This window comes from Notolepis coatsorum (genome assembly GCF_963971535.1).
Source record: "Notolepis coatsorum genome assembly, chromosome: 7".
In the NCBI taxonomy this organism is placed as follows: domain Eukaryota; kingdom Metazoa; phylum Chordata; class Actinopteri; order Aulopiformes; family Paralepididae; genus Notolepis; species Notolepis coatsorum.
Window position 1 is genome coordinate 17,584,588 of NC_140171.1, and position 20,068 is coordinate 17,604,655.

General features: G+C 46.9%; 1 protein-coding gene across 1 annotated transcript in view; it reads right to left on the bottom strand.

Moving 5' to 3' along the window:
- LOC311231569 (uncharacterized protein) overlaps positions 1-12,621 on the bottom strand; it is a gene marked incomplete at its 5' end in the record, with an annotated part of 35,882 nt that extends 23,261 nt beyond the window's left edge. Inside the window, 2 exons of the mRNA XM_084318198.1 lie at positions 3,017-3,209; positions 10,666-12,621. Of these exons, the coding sequence (XP_084174324.1) occupies positions 3,017-3,209; positions 10,666-12,621 (2,149 nt within the window). The remainder of the gene's footprint in view (positions 1-3,016; positions 3,210-10,665) is intronic.
- Positions 12,622-20,068: the final 7,447 nt, after the last annotated feature.

Consider the following 20,068-nt stretch of genomic DNA (forward strand, 5'->3'; position numbering starts at 1 on the left):
TTCCCCCGGAGACTTGAGATCTACTGTTGATCCCCTCTCAACTCTCCAACGGTTCAAGAGCGCCATCTGGTGGCCGATCGGTGGATCGCCCAGAGCGGAAACAGGAAATGGAAGCTGGTGCTCATTCCAATTCGGTCCGATCACTCGGTAATAGTCCCAGGACTCGAGCTAGACACAACGGATAGCAATCCGTTACCAATAACTTGATAAACAACATGATTTGGACGTATATACTATTATACAACCTGGAAATGGATCCCATATTTCTACATCCCATAATAGGAATATTTCTGTTCCACGCTCATCGCCCAACGCTATGAGGAAGCTACGGTAAGATTCAGCGTTATTTTTTAACGTGTTCGATACTAACTGCTCTAATGATCATATCACCCACACTAGATGAATCATCTAACGTTGGCCACGGAATTATAAACGACCCCCCCCCCCCATCCGGTCAACATCAGATGATCAGTAGTAACTTCTAGAAGCACGTCCATTTGAAATTTTTTATCTCGCGCAGATTCCTATCAAACTGTATTTGATCATCAATATAATGCATTTGGGGCTATAAATCACGTTCTGGAGAAAGCTGCAGAAAACGATAAAAACATACTTATACTTTAGACCGTATTTTAGTATGAATATGTGAATGAAAAAGTATAACGTTGCTACACCCTGAACAATAGATACTTGACGTTGAATGGGCCATAGTAATGTCAATTTAGCAATACAATTTAAAAAGTTATAGCCCTGCAAAGAAGGTAAACATCCCCATAGACAAATAGAGCTGGCGGAGGATGGTATATTAAGAATATAAGCCTGGCGACCAAAGTGTTAAGCTACCTCCACGCACTCACCTAGGGCCAACTTTCTGTAGGCAACTAAACTGGCTTCCGGTCAATAAAAGGGTAATTCACATCAAATTAGGTCTCACACATAAGATAGTTCAAAATACAGGTCCGAAATATCTATCCAATTACTTTAATCGATTCCGTGACAATCATTCATACTCCACTAGAAGGAGCAGTACGGATTTTATTCTGCCAAAATTCAACTCACTAATGGGCACAAATACTTTTTTATATTCTGCGGCACTGGAGTGGAACAAGCTTCCAGTGGCCCTGAAAAACATCGAAGAGGGGGGGAGTTTTAGACGTGCCACAAAGAAATGGCTAGCCAGTGAATTATAGAGTAGCCACGTCTAGGAAGGAGAGGTATAGGGTGTTTTATGGGGTTGCTATATGTTTTATTATGATGCTCTGTTTTTTATTATGATGATCTATGTTTTATTATGATGCTCTATGTTTTATTATGATGCTCTGTTTTATTATGATGCTCTATGTTTTATGATGTCTGTCCATGTCCAAAATCAGGGACCATGATGGAAATAAGTGCTTGCACTTTCTCATGTTTTTATCCCTTGGGTCCTATCTTTTACTCCACAATAAAAATCAATCAATCAATCAATCAATCAATCAATCAATCAATCAATCAATTGTGCAGCAGTCAAAGATGTCCTTAACACTTTGAGTGCCACTCACGAGATTTCTCTGGTTTTTAATAGTGACGTAGAATGCCACTCACGAGATTTCTCGGATTTTTTTATTTTTTTTTGCGATCTGAAAAATTATTGCATCACCCGAGCCTACCCGAGTATAGCCGAGGGGCGCCGGCGATCACTGTGGAAAAAAGCGCCCCCTGTCGTCTCCCAGATGACATAAGTGATTTTGGAATGGACTCAATGAAAATGAAAAAAATCCGGTACTCCACATTTTCCAGTTCACTGATCCAGCCGGGGTTACCAGAGTTCATTCTGGAGCCTCAGAGCCCCGCGGATCATGGAGTTCTACTGTATCGCGTTGGATCCATACACGTATCGATTTTTTCGAATGGTGATCAGGAATTGGAATATACCAGTTGGATACCATCTGATGTCAGGTAAGGACTTATGTTATCAGTGGTAGGATAATCAGAGTAAGTTTGATGAAGTTATAAGCTGTTTTGTGAAATGTCTTCTTTCGGTTTCACTGTAAAAGTCCGTGATGAAATCAACGGAGCGATTATCAGTGCGCGGCCGTAATGTGCTTGCGTGCACGTATAATATTGATCATCTAGCGTTTATTTGAAAACGATTCATAAAAAGGCCGACGAATATCAACGTTGTGGAATATTCCACTAAAAGACGATTTTCATAGAATGCTCCAGAATGAGCTGTTTTTTATATCAAAACGGGGGCTTTTCTAACTGCTCTGAAACGGAAACGACGCGATAAAAAAACAATCTGCCTTCACAGCACTGACTGGAAAATAGTCTTTGATAATGCGATGGGCAGATTAGACACATAGCCATAATTTAAAACATAGATTAGGCGATATTAACGCTAACATTGGCGCCGATGGTGGCATTCAAGCGGTAAAACGGAAAACCAGGCGTGGCGCTCAAAGTGTTAATACCAGACAAATGTATTTTTCTTTCTTTCTTTCTTTTTTTTTAATACTCTGAAATTACATAATTAGTATTTTTTTGTAACATTCTTTGTCTGTTGTGTGGTTGGACTAAATTGTAGCTGGTGAAGCTGCAGGGAACTTCCTCATTCTTGGTGGAAATGATGACCTTTTGGTCGGAATCAATGGGTACGATTCCAAATGATAATTTAATAATGCATTCTAGGTTGAGAATAACCAGTATGATCCTTTATCTATTACGCAGGTGCTATACAAGTATCATGAATAATAATAATAATAATAATAATATAACATACATATATTATATTATAATAAAATAATACATTTCATATAATAAAGATAATGTAATATAATAATTCATACTTGTATTTCATATACAAAATTAAATATAATAATAAAGAATATAAATTATAATTATTATAATTACAATTATTCTTATTCTTCTAATTCCAAGAGTAAGAGCCGATGCTTTATTCTATTCTTTGCTGTTCACACACACACACACACACACACACACACACACACACACACACACACACACACACACACACCTTTGCCACAGTGATGCTGATGTTGGGGGCTTTCCTGCCTCATTGTTGCGATGCTATCCAGGCCTGGTTCGGTTTCCATGACGACCGGGGAGGACGGTCCCCCCTCCACATCGGAACTCTGGGGATCCTCTTCGTCGTTCTCCTCTTGGTTGTCCTCTCCGCTGTCCGTTTCCATGGGCTCATCCTCTTCCTCCTGTGAAGAGAGAGAGAGAGGATAGGATGATGGACTGACAGAAAGTGCCAACTAGTGTTGTAAAATGTCTTCCTTCCATTAAAGGCCCAGTCCCTGATCTAAAACACAAATGAGTAGCCCCATCACAAAAGAAAGACCGGAGATACTGTATCTTCATATTTTCTAGTTTGGAGGTTTTAAACTTTCTTTTCAGGGGATCCATGTTTTCAGAGTAAATATTGTTTTGACCCAAAACTGATTTGGCAGATTATTCTCTAAACTAACAGGATATATAATATAATATCTATCCTGCTTTTTAGACTGTGAAACTACTGCCTACAGTGTTTCCTATTCAACATATTTATTTTTCAGCGGACTTAAAGACACTTATAGAGATACTTACAGAAAACCATTTGGTGACTCATTTGAATCTTCCCAAGACCCACACTTTGAAAAACACCGCTACAGTTGAATGACTGCACTCTGGACCAACACTTGACAACATGAGTTTTTGATTGTACTTGGTGTATTATGCAACTGTACAAGGTTTGTTTACGCATGTATTGTTTATTGCATTTATTGTGTGCGTGTGTGTGCTGTCTTGTTTAAAGATAACAACAATTAACACACCTATATTACACATGAAACAGACGTGTATTTTGATTGTGTTACAGATTCGGTTATGGGTATAAATCAAACTTTGTGAATAATATCCCCCTCTTCTACATGGTCAAAGACCCCGGATAGAGGCTTTACAACAGTGAGGAGAGAGAGATATTCACCAGCCATAACTCACAACTTCCTCCTTGCCTCTGCCATACAACTGAAGTGACTGACGTTTCTTTCCAGAAATGTGATAATGATCGATGCTGCCGTTACAGCCTAACACATGATATAGCCCCTCCCCCCAGATTCTCTATAAGATTAAGATGAAAGATTAAACTGGATTTGAAGAAGTCTTTATTGGTAGCACACATTGCAACGTAGTCATGCAGCGACACACACACATGCGATGGGCGACACGTAGGAAACACACACATCTAGGGCTGTACCGAATGTCATTTTTTAACATTCAAAGCTTCGATTGAAGTATTCGAACGAAGCTTCGAATGTCTATACAAAAATATTACTTCAAATTATAATTTTTTTTTCTCAAACTAAATCCTCAATTTTAATAAAGTGATTAATCTGATTAAATTAGTATTTTTCTTTTATTAAATCAACTTTCTTTTCTCTCTCCACAGCAGAGCCCTCCATGTTGATGGGGTCCAGCCTTTCTCCCCATATCCTGTAGTCCACAACCTGCTCTTTGGTCTCGTCAACGTTGAGAGAGAGGTTGTTCACCTGGGAACCAGTGTGGCAGGTTGTCAACATCTTCCCTATAGGCCGTTTCGTTGTCAGCGGCGATTTAGGCCCATCGCCGTTGTGTCGTTGGCAAACTTAATCACCGTGTTGGAGCTGTGCGTGGCTACACAATTGTGGGTGTACAGCGCGTAGAGGAAGGGGCTCGGGACACAGCCCTGGGTGTACAGGGAGTAGAGGAGGGGGCTCAGGACACAGCCCTGGGTGTACAGGGAGTAGAGGAGGGGGCTCAGGACACAGCCCTGGGTGTACAGGGAGTAGAAGAGGGGGCTCAGGACACAGCCCAGGGGGCTCCTGTGTTGAGGGTCAGAGGGGCTGAGGTGTTGGGTCCCATCCTCACCACCTGGCAATGGTCCAACAGAAAGTCTAGAATGCAGCTGCAGAGGTTTGGTTTGAATCCTATGTTCCTGGGTTTGGTGTCGAGTCTGGCAGGGGACTATGGTGTTGAACGCTGAGCTACAGTCAACAACCAGCATTCTCACGTAGGAATTCTTTCCCTCCAGGTGGTCGAGGGCGCTGTGTTGTGGCCATTGCGTCGTCGGTGGATCCGTTTTGCTGGTAGTTCGCTACAGATTAATTCCTTGACGTGCTTCTCAAAGCATTTGCTCACTGTGGGAGTGAGGGCACCAGGGCGGGCGCAAGTCATTCAGGCACGTTACCTTGTTATTTATTTGGCACTGGCACAATGGCGGATGACTTGAAGCAGGCGCGGACTGCATGTCCGGAGGGGGAGAGGTTGAATATATCAGTTAACGCATCACGTTCTGATCACTCGGCCTGGTGCGCCGTCAGGACCGGCTGCTTTGTGTACGTTGATGCGCTTGAACTCCTCGCGCACGTCAGCCTCGCCAATGACCAGATCGGGGGAGGTGGGGGGGGTGTTTCCCCCTGGGAGGTTACAACCACAAACTAGAGACCTAGGGCATTCAGAGGAAATATGCCATGCCTAGGTATCTTGAAAATAAGTGTGTGTGTGGGGGGGGGGGGGGGGGGGGTTCTGGAGAAGCTCTATGCTCATCATCTATTTGCCCAAAAATGCAATTCTTGCAGAAATCTCCAGATGTCGAGTTTTCGATACCGAATCACACCGTGCATTTTCCTAATGTGTTCTTCGGGGTCTTGGTGTCTTAATGGGAAGGACATTTTGGAAAGATTTACAACCTTGGTTAAATTTTGCACCAAATCTGTGTAACAAATGGTATCAACCTGAAATTTGCTGCAACATCTTATGAGACATAATTGAGCATATAGCGATGGCTATCATTAGGCATGGATATAATGTCCCAGGCCACTATACTCATAATTGTAATCATTTGAATAGGCAATGTTCAAAACGTGTTTATTGCATATTAATAGGTCTACATAAAATATTGACATACAGTAGTGTTGAGCTGTATCTCACATGATTCCAGTTTTCCAATGGTGTATGGCTCTTGTATGTAGCACCAACTGCTGATTTTGACCTTGACCTTGGAACCACCTTAGGGCTTAAGTGGTTAATGACCCCTTTAATGTGCTTTTGTATTTAATCATTATGACAAGAAATGTTGCTCACAGTCAAAGTTCTCATTGTATTATGTCTCCATTCCCATGTCAAAACTCATGGGAGAGGATTATTTAAAGGCTGTTTTTTTTTCTCTCTCTCCTGAGGGGGGGCTAGAGAGAGCGTAAAGTTCAAACTCTAGTGATGCTATTGGCATACAGTGATAGGCTACTGAGCTTTACAATTTTTTTTTATAATAATAATTAAAAAAAATCACCAGCAAACTGTTCGGAATATTGTATTGCAACCATTACAATGCCCAGGTCAAAAAGTGAACTGGCTCGCTTAAACATTAAGAGTTTAACAATACTAAATGCCTATCAGAAATCACGATGGCCACGTATAGCGCGCACCTCCCCGCACATGGGCAGAGGAGAGGGAGGAGAGCAGGACTGTGCTGTCAAAAAATGATACAAAGGATTTAATGAGGCACGAAAAGGGGGAGAGGCGGGGAGAAAAAAAAGGCAGAGGGAAAAAAACGAGTAGGGTATATCTGCAGTGCCGCAGCCCCATACATAGGAGGGGCATGTACTGTGCGTTGGGGGCCTGTACTGTGCGGTGCACTACTGCACATGCGAGAAACAAAGTAACACATAATATAGGACACTAGAAACATAAAGTAACATACAGAACTTAAAGTAACATACGGAAAATAGGACCTAATGTCCAAAATATTGTTATCTTAAACTGAATATCAATTGGATTAACAGCCCTGACTGTTACTCTAAACTTAACCTCTTCTGGATGAGGGCCTAAACTTAACCCTTAGACTAGATTAGAATTACTTTACTTTGTTTCTCGCATGCGCAGTAGTGCACCGCACAGTACAGGCCCCCAACACACAGTACAGGCCCCTCCTATGGGTATGGTATGGTATGGGGCTGCGGCACTGCAGGTTGCTATTGAAAAAAAGACAGAGGTAAAGGCTCGCGCTGCTCCCGTCGAGAAACCGAAAGCTCGCGCGAGCCTATACTTCGGTATTTTCTTTCTCTCGCGCGCTTGGGTCAAAATTTTGTTTTGCCAGGAGGAGAGCGAGCTCCGGCACGAGCCTACACTGAGAGAACCGTGCTCTGAAAAGCAGCAGCAGTCACCGGGGCTGCGGACAGTGTGTGTTACCGCGGTTCCCCCGCCCGTGCACCACGTCGAAGTTTACACGGACACCGCCTATTGGCGTCCCGGGCGGTCCCATCATGAAGTGCTCGATCCCAAAAGTTTCAATAAACTAAAATACGAAACGCCAAGTGAAAATAACGATCTATATAAGTGGCGATCAGGTCGAACGGAACGGGCCGCTGCTCGTGCACGCGCCAGACGCTCTTATAGCGCGCGCACACTCCTTGTGTGCGTGTTTTTGGCAATAGGGTCCAGCTGCAGTGCCGGAGAATCCTCTCACTGGGCAAGCCTGTGGCAGCCACGAACCTACTTTCTATAGAAGCAGCTCGGAGGTGCGCTGTTTTAAGGCCTGAATAGACTTCCTTCCACTAGGCGCGTTTGCTTGTGCGTGTGAGTGACGTCATTTGTGTAATTCTCGTCAGCGCGCTCGTGCGTGGCCGCGTGCAGCCCAAGTTTTGTAACTGTGCGGATACCGTGGATATGCGTGCCGACTGCGCATGTGCCAGCTGTCAAAACAAAAGCACTCGGTGCGGCGCTTCCGGACACGGAGTATAATCAGAAGCGCGTGCGCAGCATGTCCGCGTGCGCGTCACTTTCCGAGTATGCCAGAGGCCTTAACACTTTGGATGCCACTGGTTAACATGGTAAAACATGGTTGAATGCCAGCACCCACTTCAATGATAGCGTTGTGAACGCATAATCTATGTCTTAAATTATGGCTATGTGTCTAATCTGCCCGTCGCTTATCAATGACTTGTTTGCAGTCAACATTGTCGAAACGGATTGTTTTTTTAATCGGTTAATTTCCGTTTTATAGCATTTTGAAAAGCCCTCGTTTTCTTGAAAGTTTCAGGAAAATATAAAGATTCCGTGATAAACAGCATTGGAATATTCTGGAATACACAAAAAACAGTCATTTTTCGGCCTATTTATGAATCGTTTTCAAATAAACGCTAGATTATCGATAGTATGTGTACTTATGCACGCTAGAGAAGCGAGCTGAAAAATCTATTCTCTCATTTCCTGATCAGCGCGCACACACACACACACACACATAGGGCAAACGCTGATATCTCTGTGAAAACAGATCCGATTATCCTAAGACTGGTCAAATAGATTCCTTACCTCAGATCAGATGTTCTCCAAAAAGATTATTCCAATTACTGATCGCCATTCCAAATATCGATCGCGTTTATTGATTCAGCACTGGGTACTGTAAATATGTATTCTACGCTGTTTTCCGGCTCTGCAATCACTTCGATCTCTTCAGATGGCTTGCCGGAAAAGTTAAATGAAGAAACTGGACCCCCCCCCCCCCATCAGTCTAATCCAATGGGGTGCATTTACACAGGGAGAGACGATAGGGGGCGGTATTTCCCCAATGGAGCTCAGAGCGAGGTTGCTGCACTATAGCGTGAGGCTCGATTGATGAAATATGAATTCAAATCGGTAATACATTTAAAAAAAAACGACAAACACGACGCTATATAGCGTTGCTGGCATTCAACGGTCGGCATGAACTAACGACATAAAGCGTCGCTGGCACTCAAAGTGTTAAGTGAGCGTGTGTTATTGGATTGATTGATTGAAAATTGTATTAATGTCCGCCTTGTTTCAAACTGGTTATGCTTAGGCCCTCTTTCGAAGTCGCCCTCTTTCGAAGTCGGTTATGCTTAGAGTTTGGAATCAGGGCTGGTGGTCTATCGCCCTGCTCTAAAGATAAACTCTAAGCTAGGGCTGACCCCTATTAGTCGATTAGTCGAAAGGAGCCGGTCGAAAGGAGCCGTAGTCGACTGGCCAACCTCTTAGTCAAATATAATAAAAAAATATATATATATTTATAATTTTTTTTGATTTTTTTTATCATTCTTTCCAAAAGAAAAGAGGCCTAGAAGCGTGGCTAACGCTAATGGCACGCATACCAGAGGCTAACTGCCTACGAAAACAGGCACAGAGGCACTGAAAGAGGATTTCACCCATCTAATGAACACACTAGACTAGACAAATATCAAGATGTATCCATCAGTGGACCAATTGCATGCTTTTTCAGAGGACAAGAAGCCTTCAGTCGACTCCTTCAGACATTAAGCACCCCCACAGCCCAAATGGAATGATAAATTTTTTTTGTCGACCAATAGTCGACTAACGGCAAATTTTGGCCAATCATAGTCGACCATCCAAATCCTTAGTCGGGGACAGCCCTACTCTAAGCATAACCGACTTGAAAGAGGGCCTAAGCATAACCAGTTCGAAACAAGGCGGACATTAATAAAATGTTCAATCAATCAATCAATCATTCCAATAACACACGCTCACTTCATTCTTAGATGGCATGCACCTCCGAGTACTTCGAGAAACTTCCGTACTCCCACCCCCACCCCCTCCAAATAGACAGTCTCCTTCCCACCGTATGTATATATTCTCTCCCCACCATATGTATATTTCTCTCCCACCCACCCACCCCCTCCTAATGTACAGTCTCCTCCCCATCATATGTATATACTCCCTGTCAGGATCTATGGTTAACAGTACTGTATATTTGCTAGGGCTGTCCCCGAGCCGTACTGTATTGTACCCATTCTGCAATCTGTTAAATAAAGTTTTCATTCATTCATTCACTTTCCACCAATCAGCCGCGCTCTCTGTGGCTGCCACAGGCTTGCCCCTTGAGAGGATTCTCCGGCGCTGCAGCTGGACCCTACTCTCGGCGAGCCTGCACTCGAGAGAGAACCGTGCTCTGAACAGCAGCAGCAGGCACCGGGGCTGCGGACAGTGTGTTACCGCGGTTCCCCCGCCCGTGCACCACGTCGAAGTTTACACGGACACCGCCTATTGAAACTGGGCACGGTAGTCCCGGGCGCGTGCTCCCATCATGAAGTGCTCGATCCAAAAAGTTTCAATAAACTAAAATACGAAACGCCAAGTGAAAATAACGATCTATATAATAAATGGCGATACGAACGGGCCGCTGCTCGTGCACGCGGCAGACGCTCTTATAGCGCGGCCGCGCGCACACTCCTTGTGTGCGTGTTTCTGGAACCGGAGAAGCGCTCTGTGCTCTGGGGGGGGGGGGGGGGGGGGGGGGGGCGCGCGTCTCGTTCCAACCTGCAGCTCTTGTGCACGAAACGCAGCCGCGCCGACATTATTAAGCGCGTCGAAGAGAAGACGAACAAAACGCGGCAGTGTGCGTTCGTGAAAAGACTATAAAACACAACAGTGCCATAGTTTGTTATTACGATGTGGTAAAATGCCCAGAGACCGCTTTGTATTTTGGATTATTATTTCAGTAAATAAAACACACTGGAATAATCATTGATTCAAATACAAAGCTGTCTGGTGGGCGTCCCACGCCACTGTGATTTTAATTAATGATCATTATTAATTCATAAGCGAGCAGTCAAGACAGACGCTCGGTAAAATCGGGACGTGTTTGAAATATGAAATGAGCACATAACCTACCTTCCCCACGACGTGCCCACCATCCTGCGGTGAGGAGCTGCTCTGTAGAACAAGTCTGGCAGCGGGCTCCTCCACCACCTCCCCCCGCGTCGGGAGAGCGATGTTCCCGCAGCGGGTGCGGCGCAGCCTCCCCCTCGCCACCTCCCTCTCCAGCGCCGCTCTGACTCTGTCCCGGGTCAGCTTCTCCTCCTCCTCCTGCCCGCGGCTCAGAAGATAGCCCAGGATCTCCTTCAGTCCGAGCGGCTTCATGATTTGGCCCCAAGCCGCGGCGGAGGAGCCCTGCACCCGGAGGTTCATCTCCTCAGACAAGCTGCGCACAGAAGCCACCAATCTATCGCCCAGGTCGGAGTTGGCTTGGTGGTCCCCCCCGGCCGCTTTCGGACTCCCTCCGCCGCCGACTCGGAGTTTAGTTTGTTCTGGCGATAGGCTGCTGCTGCTGCTGGAACTGGTGCTGCCGGTGGGGCAAGTTTTCTTGTCCATGTCAGCGGCAATGCCGCTGCTGCACTCCTCCGTCGCCCGGCCGGACGAGCCCGGCTCCGTCCCTCCTCCGCGAACCGCACCGGCTTTGCCCGGCATCGCTCTGCTGGCATCGACGGCGCCATCGTGTGCGCTTGTTCCGTGGCCGTGACCGGGCGAAGGACAGCCACCCCCTGTCTGATGCCCCAGTCCCTCATGGTCTCTCGATGCACTTGCTCTCTCCTCTCCACCACATCCACCCCCTGTCTGATGCCCCAGTCCCTGGTCTCTCTCCTGTCCAAAGCCACCCCCTGTCTGATGCCCCAGTCCCTGGTCTCTCTCCTGTCCAAAGCCACCCCCTGTCTGATGCCCCAGTCCCTGGTCTCTCTCCTGTCCAAAGCCAACCCCTGTCTGATGCCCCAGTCCCTGGTCTCTCGATGCACTTGCTCTCTCCTCTCCACCCCCTGTCTGATGCCCCAGTCCCTGGTCTCTCGATGTGCTTGCCCTCTCCTCCCCACACCCACCCCCTGTCTGATGCCCCAGTCCCTGGTCTCTCGATGCGCTTGCCCTCTCCTCCCCTGTCTGATGCCCCAGTCCATAGTCTCTCGATGCACTTGCCCTCTCCTCCCCTGTCTGATGCCCCAGTCCCTGGTCTCTCGATGCACTTGCTCTCTCCTCTCCACCCCCTGTCTGATGCCCCAGTCCCTGGTCTCTCTCCTCTCCACAGCCACCCCCTGTCTGATGCCCCAGTCCCTGGTCTCTCGATGCGCTTGCCCTCTCCTCCCCTGTCTGATGCCCCAGTCCATGGTCTCTCGACGCGCTTGCCCTCTCCTCCCCTGTCTGATGCCCCAGTCCCTGGTCTCTCGATGCACTTGCCCTCTCCTCCCCTGTCTGATGCCCCAGTCCCTGGTCTCTCGATGCACTTGCCCTCTCCTCCCCTGTCTGATGCCCCAGTCCCTGGTCTCTCTCCTCTCCACAGCCGCTCCCGGCAGCGCAGCCCGTTGTTGCGCCACAACTGGGGCAATCGTTTCCGTTACTCGGACTGGAGGGGGGCTTGTGTCCCCCCCCGGCGATGCTGCTGGCTGTTTGTGGCTGGGGTTCTTCTGGGCTCGGCTCCGACTCCTGCTCGCCCTCCTCCTCCTGGTCGGTGAAGCTGTGCGCACTGTCGCCGTTGTTGTTGTTGAAATTGTTGCGTTTGGTCAGTGGTTCCCTCGCCGCCTCCTCCGCGCCGCCACCGGCGACGGGCGTAAACTCACTCTTCTTTCGGCTCTTTCTCTGCACCTTCGCCGCGTTCCGATACGATATGGATCCTTTGTAGCTCACTTTGAGCACGGTCTGTTCCTGGATGAGTTTGTCTAGTTCCGTCCTGGTTCGGTCCGGGTCCGACCCGTGTCGTCTGCGGAGCATTCGACAGATCCTCTCCAGATCCGGACGGGCTTTTCTCGAGCGCAGGGAATCGATCGTCTCAAGGATCCACTCTCGATACTTGGGTTCGGACATCTTTTCATGCGGGTTCGGGTGGGTTTGGCTGTGTGCGTCTGTGCGTCTCCCCCCCCCACCCGTTGTTTCAAAAGTGACGCTGTGTGAGAGTGAGAGTGAGAGCCCCGGCTGAAGAACGAGAAGGAACGGAAGCCTGGCGTGCGTGTGCGCCTGCGTTCGAGAGCCACATTGTGCGCTTTTAAGGTGGACCGAAGATGGCGCCTCATGTTTCCTAGTCTAAACGGCTAAATATTCCATTCCCACTGTATTGCTATTTTTATTTGTATTCGAATTAGTGTACACCCATGACCACAACGTGCGCAGTTGTACTGTACAGCCCTGGCCTATTTTCCCTTTTTTTTTTTTTTTTTTTATATTCTATTGATGCTTCTATTCTAATTTAGTTTATATTCAATTGAATTTTATTTCCCCTTTTTATTGTATTCCACTGTAATTGTCTGTCCGTTAATGTCGCACCAAAAACGACCAAATCAAATTCCTTGTATGTGAAAACTACTTGGCAATAAAATAAAGACCCCTCCGATTCCACGCTCATATTTTAAGGTGGAATATTATAGGCACGGATTCACGGCGCATCAGACTCGTGTTCTTTGTTCCCAGCCAAAGCCCACTCAAGCGCGGTGTTTTTTGAACATTTGTAATATTATTAAGTATAGCGTGTCCTCTAAACAGATACGAAACGAACCGATATGTCGCTCAACATGGTACGTTGTGCTAATTTGTGATTCATATTCCATGCAGCTTATAGGGGGGGGGGGGGGGCGGTCAACAGATGGGTTGATGACAGCCCGCATGTCGCATCATGCAGGCTGTGCTGCATCTCTGACCTCTAGGACTTAGCACGGGCGATTCCCCATCACGAAAGTAAGGCTATACTTTATCCAATATAGAGTGATGCTCATTCTCGCATTTCAATTAAACTCTCCCAGACACACATGTATGTACACTACACACAGTACACTTAGCCCTTGTGAGGACAGTTACATTGACTTATCATTAATTCCCTGCCTAAACAGGACAGGCAGACGGATGCCCACTTTTAACTTGAAGATGCTGTAGATCAGGTGTGTGCGTGTGTGTACCCCCAAGAATTAGAATTAGGGGTTATCTTGCTCAAGGACACATCGACACGCTGCCCGGGAGGAGCGGGAATCGAACCGGGAACCCCGGATTGCCAGACGACTGCTCTACCTCCCGAGTCACTGTCGCCCCCTGTGTGTGTGTGTGTGTGGGGGGGGGGGCTGTGTGTATTTAGGAGGGATAATATGAAAATACTAAATTGTGCCACATGTGTACATAGACGATAAAGTCACTTCCCTCTTTTATTCTCCCGACCAGTATCTCTTCAACTATATACCATATTCACAGTACTATTCAATCACAGGTATCATGGTTAAAACCACACTGATCATAATCAGAATGCGGCTATGGAATTCAGGAATGACTTAATTATATCCAGCAATAAATGGGGGGGGGGGGGGGGGGGGGGGGGGGCAGAGAATCAGAGGCGTAAATGCAGCCCTGTTGCGGGCTTCCAGTGTACCTGAGGACGAATACCTTGAACACAGTGAAAACGCGCATCGTCATTTTTACAAGTAAATCTTTATTGGAATGATACTCATGTTGCAAAATATTACACTTAGTGATCCGTTATCACCGAATGTGTCCTTTTAAAACGCATCCCTTTGCAGTGCTGAGAAGGAGGGGGGGGGGGGTCACATGGTTTACACTGGGGTGGGGGTGAGGGTGGGGGGTCTTGTTTTCCCTAGAAAGTGCGACAGTATGTACCAGCATTGTGCCCCGCGTTGACAGGGAAATTGTACCACTGCAAAAACACACTGAGGAGACACAGAATAATCATATTTTAAACTTCAAACATCTGTCCATGATGATATAGCCAACATTAAACGTGGAGGAAATACAGTGAAATGTGTCATCTCAACAAGCGTATTACAACAGTATAGTAAGAATAATAACGTGACCACCGCGTTTGCAGGTAAACCCCAACGTGAACCGCTAACCGGGGGGGGGGGGGGGGGCTTTAGTGCGTGTAGCCACTCTACGCCACTCTACCACGTCTCTCTCTACCTGTCCCATCGTTGCCTCACTTTGTCCTGGTGGGCAGTATAGGCATGACTCAGAACCGTTCCACCCAGCCCTATACTCTTAGAAAACGCATGTGGGCTCTGACTCGGGGAGAAGTAACGAAGGCAGAGTTTTCAGAGGGGGGGGGGGGGGGGTACCCAGGCAGGAAGGATGCACCCTTTTCGGACACAAGTCAGGACGTGGTTTTTTCTAGCATGTGATCGTGGAATTCCTTTTCATGGAAAACCACTAACTTAATAGTGACGGCCTACATTCCAATAACGACCTGGGTGGGAAGGGGGGGGGGGGGGGACTATCTGAAAGATATTCATAGTATTCTCATGATGTTTTTCCTTTTACCATACACCACAGCTCATTGGTCCACAGATGACAATCACCTGCTATCTGATTAAAATCACCTGTGGTTTGCGATCAAGACGTCTGTGCGATCGAATACTATGAATTATCTAGCCTGCACTGCGGACAACATGATTGTAGGCTACTGTAAGAGTTATTTTATGTTAATACAGAGGCAGAATGTCAACGAAAGGTTCTTAAGCTCTCTACCGAGTGCAAGGCACTCTTCCTTCTGGTTTAAAAATCAAAATGCTGTTATCATGGCGGCACAGTAAAATGCGACTGTTTAAAAAAAATACATGTTCATGTGACTTCATCTCCTCTCGTTATCACTTTGAATCTGCAGGAATGAGAGCCTTTCAGTCGCTCCTCCTCGCCCAGAGACGCCGCTTAACCCTTTCACTACCACACCACAGAAGGTTAACCTTTCACTACCACACTACAGACGGTTAACAGTCTGTAGTGTGGTAGTGAAAGGGTTAACCGTCTGTAGTGTGGTTGTGAAAGGGTTAACCCTTTGTCGTGGAACAGTGAAAGGGTTAACCTTCTGTATTGTCGCAGTGAAAGGGTTAACCCCTTGGTAGTGTGGTAGTGAAAGGGTTAAGTCCTTCGCCTCGAGAACCATGGAGGTAATATTGACAACCGCGTTACGCATGGTCAACAGGCCGTTTGTATATTATACCGTACAAAGTATATATTTTCCGCCTTCTCAATGCGAACTCTGTCCCCAAACGGCACCTTTTGAAAGGACCGCAGCACGGTTCAGACAGCCTCACATCACCACCACACTGTTCAGACAGCCTCTACCAGAGTGAGATACCACGTCACCAACACACGGTTCAGACAGCCTCTACCAGAGTGAGATACCACGTCACCACCACACTGTTCAGACAGCCTCTACCAGAGTGAGATACACGTCATGATGACCACACTGTTCAGACAGCCTCTACCAGAGTGAGATACCACGTCACCACCACACTGTTCAGACAGCCTCTACCAGAGTGAGATACCACGTCACCACCACACTGTTCAGACAGCCTCTACCAGAGTGAGATACCACGTCACCACCACACTGTTCAGACAGCCTCTACCAGAGTGAGATACCACGTCACCACCACACTGTTCAGACAGCCTCTTCTACCAGAGTGAGATACCACGTCACCACCACACTGTTCAGACAGCCTCTACCAGAGTGAGATACCACGTCACCACCACACGGTTCAGACAGCCTCTACCAGAGTGAGATACCACGTCACGACCACACTGTTCAGACAGCCTCTACCAGAGTGAGATACCACGTCACCACCACACGGTTCAGACAGCCTCTACCAGAGTGAGATACCACGTCACGACCACACTGTTCAGACAGCCTCTACCAGAGTGAGATACCACGTCACAACCACACTGTTCAGACAGCCTCACATCACCACCACACTGTTCAGACAGCCTCTACCAGAGTGAGATACCACGTCACCACCACACTGTTCAGACAGCCTCTACCAGAGTGAGATACCACGTCACGACCACACTGTTCAGACAGCCTCTTCTACCAGAGTGAGATACCACGTCACGACCACACTGTTCAGACAGCCTCTACCAGAGTGAGATACCACGTCACCACCACACTGTTCAGACAGCCTCTACCAGAGTGAGATACCACGTCACCACCACACTGTTCAGACAGCCTCTACCAGAGTGAGATACCACGTCACCACCACACTGTTCAGACAGCCTCTACCAGAGTGAGATACCACGTCACCACCACACTGTTCAGACAGCCTCTACCAGAGTGAGATACCACGTCACGACCACACTGTTCAGACAGCCTCTACCAGAGTGAGATACCACGTCACAACCACACTGTTCAGACAGCCTCTACCAGAGTGAGATACCACGTCACCACCACACTGTTCAGACAGCCTCTACCAGAGTGAGATACCACGTCACAACCACACTGTTCAGACAGCCTCACATCACCACCACACTGTTCAGACAGCCTCTACCAGAGTGAGATACCACGTCACCACCACACTGTTCAGACAGCCTCTACCAGAGTGAGATACCACGTCACCACCACACGGTTCAGACAGCCTCTACCAGAGTGAGATACCACGTCACCACCACACTGTTCAGACAGCCTCTGATAACCGGTCATAATGATATGGCGACCAGTGGTCAGGAGCAGTTTGAGGTAGCCCGTCTCAGTTGGGCTCCCTTTTGGGGCGGGGATTCCAACATGCCAATCCGGCGCCAGCAATCGGTGAACTCTGGACAGAGCCCAATCAATAATGTGTAGCTCTTTCTTCCAACATGGCTGCCTGTAACCATCGGTAACCACTTTCAAAAAGGAAAATGCCCAATTTCCGTGCAGCGACAGAGTAGGTAAAACACTGGGGGAAAGCACGATATTACTGTTCCACTGCGACTTGTTTATGCAATCCAGTAATAAGACAACAATCTATTACATTTCCGTTGATATATTTCTCATATATCAGCACATGGCAACTGTTGTTTTTTTCCCTCTTCTCCACATGGCAACCGTTGACTATTCCAACATGGAGGACAAATGGGCGAACATTCTGTGAAAGGCCTCTTCTTAACAGAACGGTAGGACCAGCAAAACCAAATTGGCTGTATAATAAAAACGGCGGAAGACGTTTGAGTGTTTAGCCAACGTTTTCCCCTTAAATCTCCCCTTCACATTCCTCTTCCCGGTAGGCCTATACTGTGTACATAATGCGTCATCTGCTGTTGTAAAACTTTATTTGAGCCGCGGACCGTCTACATTTAGAGATAATACTCAAAACCTGAGATGCCATTTTGTCATGGCAGTGCCGTTACATCACCACAAAAAATAAAAACATGTCGCAAGTCCCTTATTATCCATATTTATCCCGTTACCTCATATTATACAGTATAGTCGATATCATCCGAAACCCTTCTGAATTTGACCTATCTCCAACACCCCCCCCCCCCCCGATCACAACTGTCGCTTCCCTCGGACGAGACTTTTGTTTTTCGAAAGAGGGCTGGGTTTGAGATGTGGACACGAGGAAGGCCTGAAGACTCTGTTAGAACGTCTAGCCCTGAACAGGAAGAGACAAAGAGCTGTTTAGTAAACTCTAGCCCAGTTCTCCCCTCAAGTAGCTGCAAAGGTAAGAGAAGTATCTTAATCTGTGACGTAACTCAACGTCATACACCTGTCCCTCATCTGCTGAATATAATGCTTCGTCCGTGCGTTTTTTTTACGGTCTTTCTGTCTGTATTATAGTGTCCCATTATTTTCTTCTTCTTTTCCATTGTTTTATTCTTGACATTTCTTTTTTTATTATTATTCTTATTTCAATGTGTCAACCATTTGTGTGTGTGTGTGTGTGTGTGTGTGTGTGTGTGTATTTCTTAACGTCACTTTCTATTTGAAAGTGTCCATTATTCTCTCTTTCATTTCAGTTTGACTCTTTTTGGATCTTTAAAAGTGTTTCGTTTCCATGTGGTCCCCCGGAAGAATAGCCGTTGCCTAGGTGACAGCTAATGGGGATCCGAATAAACAATAACCAATAATCAACAATAAACAAATCATTTGAGCTACTGTGCAGACCGCCTGGAGTGGCGTATTGGATACCGTGGGACTCCACGTCGTCACGGGAACGCCGCTCCATCGCCGCTGAACCGGCGGTCTTAAGTCACCCGTTATCCACGCATCTGTTATAGCTCATGGCTGTTACCATAGTTACCACAGCACGATTTATATCAGAAACCTTTGAAAACCCTACTTTCATTCACAATTCGCTCGCATCCATTCAATTGTGAATGTAAGTAGGGTTTTCAAAGGTACCCGATATAAATCGTGTCGCGGTAACAGCTATGAGTTAAAGCAGGGCTCGCAACTCATTCGTAGTTCCAAGGTGTTTATTTGACAAAAAAAGGCAGATGCGACGTTTCGACCCTTCTGGTCTTCTTCAAGCAGCTATGAGCTAACAGATGGCAATAACAACACTTAGACCTGTACATGTCATGTACAGTGAATTATTGGCACCGTTGGTGGAAAGAGACTAACGAGCGATATTTTGTGCTCAGACATGTACACTTTTTTAAACTGTTTTCTAAGTTTCATTCGATAAAAAGGATGATTGTCATATATATTATTGGTCACAAAGCCAATTATAGTCCTGGGGGGGGGGGGGCGCGGATCACAAGACATCAGTCGCGCTTGTGCCTGTAATAAAAAAAACAACACTAAGATGACCAGTGTGCTGCAGCCTTCTCCTCTGAGGATTCTCCAGCCACTGTCCTGAGAAGCACCGGGCCTCACAGACGGACTAAAGTGCGCGTCCTCCCTGTCCTGAGAAGCACCGGGCCTCACAGACGGACTAAAGTGCGCGTCCTCCCTGTCCCGAGAAGCACCGGGCCTCACAGACGGACTGAAGCACGCGTCCTCCCTTCCCATTGGGAAGAGTCTCCCCGTAACACGGGCGATTCATTGAGTTGTGCTCAACCCCCCCCCAAACAGTTGTTTCAGCTCATGTTGAGCGGGGGGAGACGCAGTGCATTTCTCTCTTTTTAAACGTCTTTGGTAACTTGTAGAAGATGACAGAAAAGCAGCCTTTGGTCGAGAAGAAAGGTAAAACAAAGTCAGTCGTCGTCATATGATGTTCTCAAATCAATGAGTAATTGTGTTCAATAATCGCAATTTCAATATCAGTCAAAAATAATCGTGATTATGATTTTTGCCATAATCGAGCAGCCCTGATATGACCTTGTCTTGTTCCGCCCCGGTAGAAACAGGGTGATTGTTTATGAGTCTCAATACTGCCTTTTCATTAATCACCACTCTATTCCGGAGTGGATATAAAAATAATAATAATAATAATAAGATTCTGAAATGTGTTCCACTGAGATGAGGAAAGAGGTTCAGGGATGATTTCCACCTCAGGACCCACATGAGAGAGGTGGTCTCTGGTCCCGGCTGCGACCCAGGCTTGTTACAAGTACGGTACGCTGTGTG